The sequence below is a fragment of the Perognathus longimembris genome, chromosome 8, assembly GCF_023159225.1.
Source record: "Perognathus longimembris pacificus isolate PPM17 chromosome 8, ASM2315922v1, whole genome shotgun sequence".
In the NCBI taxonomy this organism is placed as follows: Eukaryota; Metazoa; Chordata; class Mammalia; order Rodentia; family Heteromyidae; genus Perognathus; species Perognathus longimembris.
The window spans coordinates 75522666-75532798 of record NC_063168.1 but is presented as its reverse complement, the minus strand read 5'-3'; the positions used below and the strand labels follow the sequence as shown (position 1 = coordinate 75532798).

Sequence of the window (10133 nt, the reverse complement as noted above, 5' to 3'; positions counted from 1 at the left end):
CTGACCCTAAACCGGGTGGCTCGGCCCTCCGCCCGGCCCTGGGCTCAGGGGTGGGGGGATGGAGGGCCGGCCTGGCGCGGCCACCCCACCCCCTCCCGTGGGGAGGCCAGTCGTTGGGAAAAGCCCCGGGGGAGAGAAAAACAAGCCAGCCCCGGCCCGCTGGCCAGGCGGGAAGATGGACCCTCACACCCCGTCCCCAGGCTTCGGGTGACCCAGCTCCAACAACGGGGGTGTCCTTCCCTTCTCGCGCCCTTAAAAATAAAAGTTAATTAATGAACAGATACAATGGCAGCACTGTCAAGATTTGGGATGACTTCAGGATTGCAGGTGTGGTGGGGCAGCATTTTTCCTTTAAGGTGGAAACGGGGCGGGGGGGGGGGGGCACATGGATTTCAGAGACCAAATGGTTTCTGAAAGCATGTTGCCATGTATGTTACTGAAGTGCTCAAGAAGGAGGTTAGAAGGGAGGGGGATGGGAGGGACGGGGAGGGAGGCAGAGAGAGAGACAGAGCCGAGAGAGCGAGCGCGAGCGAGCGCCCCCGGAGTTTCAGCGCACTGGCCAGGAGGGCACCTGAAGGGTGCGGGGTGGAGGATTGCAGGACTTCCCTGAAAAGCGCGGGGAGGGAGGCGGACCTTCCCAACTCCTCTCCAGTCGCCAGCCCCGAGCCGGTGGCGTCGCCGGGACGCGGCGGGGGCCTCTCCCCTCGCCCGGGATGGCCACGGGCGGGTGAAGGGACCCAGCGTGCACAAAGCAAAGCGGGCTTCGGGGTGGCACGGGGTGGGGGGATGGGGTTGGCCGGGCCCCGGCTGCCGGACTCCGCAGAGCCCGCTCGCAGAGGGGCCCTTCCCGCAGCCGGCCACCCCCCCCCCGCCCCCGTTCCCGCGGGCCTTGAACTCCGCCGCCCCTCATGCTAGCTTTGGTTCCGGTGGCTCGGCGACCATAGCAAGCGGCCCCCCGAAGGTGCGAGCTGGCGAGGTCCAGGTTTCAGGACTGGGCTGCGGGGAGAGCGTGGATGACGGGCGCAAGAGGAGGGACAAAGAGGAGCCCTGGGAAGGAGACGGGCGCGGGGGAGGGGCGGGCGGCGAGGGGCGGGGAGGCGGGGCGAGCGGCGAGCCCCTTCTCCCGTGACGCAGGGGGCGAGGGTGGGGGCCCGGCTCAGCCCGAGGGGGCCCCAGGACCCACTTCCCGAACCCGCCTGGGGAGTGGCCAGGGGGAACTCCACGCCCTGGCACCCGCCGAACCCCGCAGACCGTTACTCCGGGCCCCGCCTGGGGCGGGGCGCGCGGGGGCGCGGCGCAGCCAAACCTGCCTGGCGACGTCTCCAAGGCAGACCGGGGAGGGAACCGACGCGGACGGGGACACAACAAAGAGGGGAAAAGTGAAAAAAAAAAAAACCAGCCAAGGCGGGGGAGGGCGCGCAGCCTGCCCCTGCCCCCGCCCCCGCCCCCGCCCCTGCCCCTGGGGCTTTAAATTGATTTCTTTTGCCTTGGCGGAGGGGAGAAAGGGAGCCGGGAGGAGCCCACGTGCCGGGAGGATGAGGCGGTTGTGTTCCAGCGCCACCTTCCGCCGGCCCGGGGCGCAGCGGCAGCGCGCGGGGCTCGGCTCGGCCGCGCGGGCCGCGGCGCTGGGGACCCGCCCGGGAGCAGCTGCACCGCCCAGGGCCGGGGGCGCAGGAGACCCGGGAGCCGGGCTGAACCGCTGTCCTGGGACGAACACGCGGCCCGGCGTAGGCGCACGGGCAGCGAAGGCGCCCCCTTCGCCGGGCAGCCTTGGGCGCCCGGCCGAGGGCCAAAAAGCAAGCCGCCGGCCCTGTGGCTGGGCCGGCCGCGGCTTCGCGCCGGCGCGGGGACCGTGCCACCCGGGCCGGGCGCGCCGGAGCATCCCGGGCCGCGGCGCATCTGGGCACACGCGCGGATTTCTCCTCCTTTTTTTTTTTTTTTTTTTTCCACCAACCCATTTCCAGCCGAGCCTCCTCCTACCCCGCCCCCATCCCCGCGGCCCAGCCCCGGGGGCGGGGCGGGGGGCGGCGCCGCGGAGGGAAGAAAGGGAAGCGGGCGGAGCCGGGCCCCGGCCATTGGCTGGGCGCGGGAGTGATGTCAGCCGCATGACACCCTGATAACTAGTTGAGAGAGAGCCCTCAACTTTTTGCAGAAGAGCGCGCGCGCCTGAGCCTGCTCGGGGTCCTGCGACTGCGGCGGGAGCCGAGAGCCCGAGAGGAAAAGGGGGGTCCCGGGCGCCGCCGCCGCCGCCGCCGCCGCCGCCTCTCCGGCCCCGGCCTCGCCCCCGAGCGCGCGCGCGGGGCCCGGAGCAGAGCCTCCGCGGTGCGCAGCCTGGACCCGGGCGCGGGGGGCGCGGAGGCGCCGCGGCCGCGGGGTGCCGAGGACTTCGCAACTAGCCCGGGAAGGTGGAGGGGCGGGAGGGGGAGGGGGAGCCCCGCGCGAGACCGAGCGGCCCGGGTCGGGGAGCCCAGCCCCGCGGCGGATCATGGTGCAGCAGGCGGAGAGCTTGGAAGCGGAGAGCAACCTGCCCCGGGAGGCGCTGGACACGGAAGAGGGCGAATTCATGGCGTGCAGCCCGGTGGCCCTGGACGAGAGCGACCCGGACTGGTGCAAGACGGCGTCCGGCCACATCAAGCGGCCGATGAACGCGTTCATGGTGTGGTCCAAGATCGAGCGCCGGAAGATCATGGAGCAGTCCCCGGACATGCACAACGCCGAGATCTCCAAGAGGCTGGGCAAGCGGTGGAAAATGCTCAAGGACAGCGAGAAGATCCCGTTCATCCGGGAGGCGGAGCGGCTGCGGCTGAAGCACATGGCCGACTACCCCGACTACAAGTACCGGCCCCGGAAAAAGCCCAAGATGGACCCCTCGGCTAAGCCCAGCGCCAGCCAGAGCCCGGAGAAGAGCGCGGCGGGCGGCGGCGCGGGCGCGGGCGGCGCCAAGACCTCCAAGAGCTCCGGCAAGAAGTGCGGGAAGCTCAAGGCCCCCCCCGCCGCCGCCGCCGCCGCCGCCGCCAGGGCCGGGGCCGGGGCCGGGGCCGGGGCCGGGGCGGGCAAGGCGGCCCAGCCCGGGGACTTCGGGGCCGCGGGGGACGACGGCGCCCCGGGCGGCCCGCGCGCGGGCGGCGCGGGCGGCGGCGGCGGCGGCGCGGGGAAGCCGACGGTCAAGTGCGTGTTCCTGGACGAGGACGACGACGAGGACGAGGACGACGACGAGCTGCAGCTGCGGATCAAGCAGGAGGCGGACGACGAGGACGAGGAGCCGCCGCACCCGCCGCTCCTGCAGCCCCCGGGCCCGCAGCAGGCCCCGCCGCTGCTGAGACGCTACAACGTGGCCAAGGTGCCGGCCAGCCCCACGCTGAGCAGCTCGGCCGAGTCCCCCGAGGGCGCCAGCCTGTACGAGGAGGTGCGGGCGGGCGCGCCCTCGGGCTCCGGGGCCGGCAGCCGCCTCTACTACAGCTTCAAGAACATCACCAAGCAGCAGCCGCCGGCGCTGGCGCAGCCCGCGCTCCCGCCCGCGTCCGCGCGCTCCGGCTCCGTCTCCGCCTCCTCGGGCGCCGGCGCGGGCGGCGGCGACGACGGCGACGACCTGATGTTCGACCTGAGCTTGAATTTCTCCCAAAGCGCGCACGGCGCCGGCGAGCAGCCGCTCGGGGCGGGCGCGGCGGCGGCGGCGGCGGCGGCGGCCGGGAACCTGTCCCTGTCGCTGGTCGACAAAGATTTGGATTCGTTCAGCGAGGGCAGCCTGGGCTCCCACTTCGAGTTCCCCGATTACTGCACGCCCGAGCTGAGCGAGATGATCGCGGGGGACTGGCTGGAGGCGAACTTCTCCGACCTGGTGTTCACGTATTGACCGGGGCGCCCCCGCGGCTCGCCCCTGCTCCCGGCGCGGGCGGAGAGGAGGCTGCGCCCCCCCTGGAGGAAGTCGTGGTGGTGGTGGTGGTGGTGGTCAGGATGGTGGTGGTGGTGGTGGTGGTGGTGATGGGTGGTGGTGGGTGGTGGTGGGGCGGCGGGGAGAGGAGGAGGAGATGCTGGTGATGTTGATAAGGAATTGGAGACGTTGGTGGAGCGAAGGCGACATGGGTAGATGTGAAGCCTTTTTTGCCCCTGTCCTTGTTGGGTTTCCCTCTCACCCACCCACCCCCACCCACCCCCACCACCCCTGCCTCCCTGGAATCGTGTCTCAAGATAGTTGCTTACCTAGTCTGGAGTTGTGATTTTTTTTTCCTCCCCCCCCCCCACCCCTCACAAATGTGTTTTTGTAATTGCTGTTTCTTTTTTTTTTTTTCTCCTGAAATTCGTGATTGCAACAAAGGCCGAGGGGGCCGGGCGGGGGCGGGGGGCGGGTGGGGGGGGAGGACCCGCTCCGAAGGCGCTGTTGGAAGCTTGTTGGTCTTTGAAGTCTGGAAGACGGCTGCAGAGAGGACGCTAGGACCCGTTGGGCAGCACAACTGTTACTCTAGGGAGTTGGTGGAGATTTTCCTCTTTTTTTTTTTTGTTCCTTAAGAGATCTTAAAAGAACTGGTGATTTTAAAACAAACAAACAAACAACAACACCACAGAAAAAAGGGACCATTGCGACTTTTTAAAATTTTATTTCTTGGAGGGAGAAAACTGATGACTTCTATGCATCCGGTTCTTAACAAAACTGCAGGGAGCTTGAAAAAATGCAGACTGTACAAACGCTTACATAAAAGAAAAAAAAAACAAAACTGTGAACTGACTTTAAGATCAGAGTTTACTTTTCAGATCAAATTGTTTATGGTTTTACAAATGTGATTTCTACTTGCCAACTTTTTTTTGTAACTTGTTCCCTTATACCTCCTTGACCGAATACCAGGCAGCCTAGACCTCAGAACAAAAGGTATTGAAACATTTTTGATACATAACAGACCTCAGTCTTTTTTAAAAATTAATATATTTTCAGGCGTATTTTTGTACAGTGAAAAGGGAACATTCTTGCTGTGTTTTTTCAGTAACACTTTCAGGCACTTCCCTTTTGAGTTTTTTTTCTATATTTTTTTTTGTTTTGTTTTGTTTTTTAGCATGCAAGTATGTTGTTGGTACGTTGTTATGTCCTGGTTTTAAAAGGATTAAAATTTTAAAGTAATCCTTGCATCTAAAGGCCTTGTGGTTTAAAACGGAAAGCAAAGGTTTTTTTTTTTTTGTACAGCTATAGTAGAGATTTGTTCCATATTTGTAGGTAAAGATTTATTGAACATGGTGTTCTAGACCTCAGAGCTGTTCTTAGTTTAAAGATTGTATATGTACTGTACTATAGTAGGACTTTATGTATCTCATATGCTGTGATGTGCGGATGAGGCCCCAGATGGAAGGTTTGAAACTGGATTCTCGATTTTTAGCAAAAAGAAAAAGGCACATAGTTTAAAAAGTTTCTCATTCTGTGCAATATAACCTAAATAAAGTACAGACCATCTGCATATGTGGTAGCGAACGATGGATGGCAAAGCAGACCCAGGCGCTGTCGGCATCGTTTTTATTTGATTTTATTTTCGTGCTGGAAGGCTGTGTACCTCGGCGATCTGAACCAGTCAGCGGGGGCCGAGGGAGGCCGGCGTCGCTCGCGGCCTCCGGAGACCACGCGAGGCCCCGGCGGCTCCCGGGCGCGCGGGGGCCGGGGCGCCGGGCGAGGGGGCGCTGCGCCGGGCTCGCCGGGCGGACGGATTTCTCTTTCCTCTTCCGCCGGTCGGGAACGATGCGGGGGATGGGGGTTCTCTCGGCCGTCCCTTCCCACCCACCCCACCTCCACTTCCTCTCGCACCCCCTCCCCTCCCCGCTCTTCCCTCCCGCCGGGGCGTGCGCCCCGGTGCCCGCCGCCGCCGCCCCCCTTCCGGGGGTGGAGACAGCTGCTCCGGGCTTGGAGCTTTTGTTTTTTTTCGCTGCATGTCTGCGTGTGCGCGGCGGTGGCCCTCCCCCCCCCCCCCCGCCAGCGGGGACCCGGGAAGCGAGGGGGGGGGGCTGAAGCCGGTGGGGGTCCCCTCGGGGTGTGGGAGCGGGGGCCCCCGCCGAGGGGCGGCCTCGCCGGCGGGCGCGCGGGGCACCCGGGCTTCCGGAGCGCGCGGCTCGGGGCCGAGCGGGAGGTGCGCGGGGCGCCGAGCTGGTGGCGGGGCGGGAGGAGAGCCAGCCCGGGAGCCGGCCTCCGCCCCGGCCCCGGCCCCCGCCTCCGGGCGGCTCGCGGATCCGATCCCCCCGCGCGCGCCGCTCCGGAGGGGCCCCGCCCCCCGCCCCGCCGCCGGGGCCGGCCCGGGAGGAGGCTCCCGGAGGCCGATTGGAGACGGGCGCGCGGCCCGCGGCCCCCCGCCCCGCCGATTGGACCACCGCCGGCCGGGCCATCCGGCTGAGATTCGGCCAGAGCCGAGGGGGGCGGGGGGCGCGGGGCCGGGGGGCGGCCGAGGCCCGAGGGGCCCCGCGCCCGCCCTCCTCCCCCGCCCCCTCCCCCTCCGCCGGGCCCCCCTCCCCCTCCCCCGCGCTGGGCCAGCCTCTCCCCGACCCCAGCCCGCGCCCCCCCGCGCGCGCGCGCGGCCCCCGCGTGGCACAGCCCCCCCCCCTCCCCTGGCCTCGGCTCCCCGCGAGCCAGCCGCGGGGGCCGGCGGGGCGAGCAGGATCCTCCCGCAGAACTGCATCTCCGGAGTTGTTTACCTGTCCCCACCCCAGACGGACTCCCCCGGGCCCGGCCACGCGGGGCCGCGCGGCGGTTTCCACTCGGCAGCGTTCGGGCGGGTGGTCCCGCGCGCAGCCGCCCCTGCAGCTCCATCTTGGCGGGAGGAGGAGGAGGAGGAACCCGGTTTTTGTTTTTCAAGGATGATTCTATGTATTTTGATACCCAGAAGTCTGCATGCATTTCACGTTTCCTAGATGAGTCTTGGGCATTTTCTGTGGTGGGGTAGAAACCTTCAAAAGGACCCCTTGAGCAACGTGTGATGGTGATTCGGCCTCAGAACGCAAGCAGTCGTGGTTTCATTTTGTTTTGTTCTGTTTTTCTTTCTTGAAATAAGCTATGTGACCGAAGCTATGTGGTTCTTGATAGGAAAATAAGAGAAAAGTAGTCGGCTGGCGATCAGAATGAAAGACCTGTTAGAACTCAGGACAGGCGCTCCACTGCGCCCTGAACAATATTGAAAGCTGTTTTGAGGAATGCACCGTGAAGTCGTTAGTGAACTTTTTATTGAATGTCTAAAACATAATATAAATACACTAGGTATTCTTGCCACTGGGTAGGCTTCCGTAAAACCAATTGCTCTTTTGATTTTTTTCCCCCCCTTTTTGGTCTCTTAAGTAAGTCTTTTTCTTCACTGAGCATTGACAGAATATCTTACAATGGAAAGGCGGGGTGGGCATTGGGTACTCTGCTCTTTCTGGCTGGTTCACAGACCTGCACTTGGGCCAGGTTTCCATCTTGAGGAAATTGAACCAGCATTCTCTTACTAATTCTTTCGGCTGTGGAAATAAATCCCAGCTCTTACATTCTGACGTGCATCCCTTTTATTTAAGAAAAGAAAATGCTAATAAAAGGCAGTGTGCTTGAACTGTGCTTTGCCAATATAATATATGAGACGGATGACTACAGTTACTGGGCAAATTATTTGTAGACTAATCCTTTAGCTAAGGAAAGAAAGACAACATTGACTGCAACTCTTGGGGCAGAGATGCATTTTAATGTTAATGGGGAAGTAATTAAAAATGCATGTCACAGTCTGATGACTGTTGTTTTGGGGGGAACTTAAACCACAGTCATCTTCCTACTGGGATGGGATAAGAAATGTACATTTGATTTTTCACTTTGGAATTGAAATGAGTTTTACCCAATGAACCTGAGAAAACAAGCAAATAAGTTGCTCTATTTTAAAGTAGTCATTCAATATAAATAATACGATATCACTCTTAGCTTTTTTTATTCTGATATGATTGATGATATGTATATTCTTACTTTTTTCTCCTAATGGGCATATGTATCTTTGTGGACACTTTGGAGAGAGGTTTTCTTGGGCTCTCCCATTTCTACAGTCTTTATATACTCTTTTACTGCGAGGTCCTCTGCTTTTAACAGATATCTGAGGCAACTATATTTGTGCTTTTTTCTTACGTAAGAAGGCCAGCAAAAAAAGAAATAGTTTACTGAGTTGTCACTTTTATCAGTAGATAAGCAACTTTCTTTCTTACAGTTTCAGGGAAGATTTTTTCAGGATATTTCTCAGTTATTCTAAGGGCCAAATTTTATAAAATTTCCATTAGGAATGTCAGTTTTTCAAGTACCCTTTGTATAGCCTACGGCCTGTGTGGATAACCATAATGAGCCTTACGTGTCCTAACAGGAACCTACACGTTCCCAAAGTAACTGTCTCCATCCATGTAACGACTCTTGCCGTGCTTTTCTGAGATTCGGCTTCTTTTAATTATCGATTCTTTCTCACTGTCCATTCTGTGTGATTTCTTCTACCACATCCTCTTTGGTTTGATGATCTGAGAAATTTTGTGCTTTGATAACAACTCAGGTTTCCGTTTAGGATTTTCAGTTTTATTATTCTCATGTGGAACAATAAAGGTAAAAAACAAACAAGTTTTGAAGCCAAGCTTGCTTCTGCTTTCCTTACTGCTCATTTTTTCTTTTTCTTGTTCTTTTTTCTTTATTTTTCCTGGACTTCTGAGTTGCTTTTTTTTTTTTTAACACTACCTATATTCATCAGCTGCCTAATTAGTTTATCTATTCCTCGTGGATGCAGTGAGTTTATAAGAGAATTTCACAAACAAGTAGTTTTTTAGTGAACTTAAACAGAATTTTAAAGGAGACCTATTTTTATACTCAATAAAAGCACAAATGTGCAGAAAGTATAAAATGGCTTACAAAGGGAAACATACCTTCATAATGTTCCATGTATAAAAGTAATAATTTTATTGGGTAGGGATTTTTCTCTCGAGATCCAGTACCTCTCGCAGTGCGCAGACAGGAGGGTTTGAAGGCCTGGCGCCTCGGGTTCCCTGAGGTTGCCCACAGAGATCTCCAGAGGCGCGGTTCCTCGTGAGTGCTGGGGGTCTGGGCAGCCCAGGTGCGTTCCTGTGCACTCCCGTCTACTGTTTGATCAAACTTCTTTTAGGTCACACACACACACTCACACTCACACACACACACACACACGATTTGTTCTCTGTGGAAATGACAAAGCAATATGACAAGTTTAAAAAAAAAAAACGCATTAAAACACAATTTCCTCCAAGGTCCTCAAAGCGATTTGTTTTTGTTTTTAATGTGACACTCATTTTTAAGAAGACACGTTACATCCCCCCCTTCCAAACAAGAACAACTGGAAATAATGATAACATACCAAGGAAAGAATTTTGATCAAATAGGTACAGACAGAGGGCCCACTTTTATCACATTTTTCTTCACCCAGCTTACTCGAAACAGTACGCCTCGTCCCGTGAATCACGCAGGGAGCAACGCTATCCGCCATTGTCGTGAATCCCCCACTTGGTCTACTTTTCGCTCTTGTACATATGTTGTGGGTTTGAGAGTCTTTGCCTTTGTTTGATGACTCCTTTGTTTGAATGGACTGTTTTGAAATGGAGGCCTGTTCTCAGTAGTGCTTGATGCCAGCCACCAGGGCAGAGCCCCCCCCTCCGCCCCCCCAGGCCTGAGAGCCGTTTTCAGCATGACCCTGTGAGCAGGTGTATGTTCCAAGAAGGCCACTCCAGGTTTGGGAGCGGAGGAACAGCTGGAAAGCCCTTTTGTTTAGAAGTCTGAGTGGTTTGTTGTGGGGGGGGACCTTTCTTTTTTAATAGAGTTTGCATGCCAGCGCAGGACCTGTGGCTCTGAATCAGAAAGGGTGCGTGCGACCACGGTGGCGGGCAGGTCGGTGCGCTGGAGGAACGGTTGATAGCACTAGGGGAAGAAGAAAATGCATGGCAAGTCGTGTCTTCTCGTAGACTATCTAGCATGCAGAGTTTAGTGTGTTGAAACAGTGTATGACATTGCTGTATCAAAGTTGTAAAATTAAGCATTATTTATTGAAAACTATGTATTTTTTTGTACAAACCTGATCACATAGAGAATAGCAGTGGCTCGTGCTTGTACTTCAGTCCAACCAGCTTCTCGACCACCCTCCTTGGTATGCAGT

General features: G+C 58.3%; 1 protein-coding gene across 2 annotated transcripts; it reads left to right on the top strand.

Annotated features, from left to right (window-relative positions):
* The first annotated feature begins 2485 nt into the window (after window positions 1–2485).
* Sox11 (SRY-box transcription factor 11) lies at window positions 2486–3853 on the top strand. 2 transcript variants are annotated; one of them, XM_048352179.1, is made up of 2 exons: window positions 2486–3077; window positions 3144–3853. In XM_048352179.1, exons 1-2 carry the CDS (start codon window positions 2486–2488, stop codon window positions 3851–3853), a joined length of 1302 nt encoding a protein of 433 aa, XP_048208136.1. The 2 variants fall into 2 exon arrangements, with proteins under 2 accessions (XP_048208136.1, XP_048208135.1); XM_048352178.1 differs by having other exon boundaries at window positions 2486–3853.
* Window positions 3854–10133: the final 6280 nt, after the last annotated feature.

Coding starts and splice junctions, on each gene's coding strand:
- Sox11 (XM_048352178.1), top strand. CDS start 2,486: ATGGTGCAGCAGGCGGAGAGCTTGGAAGCGGAGAGCAACCTGCCCCGG.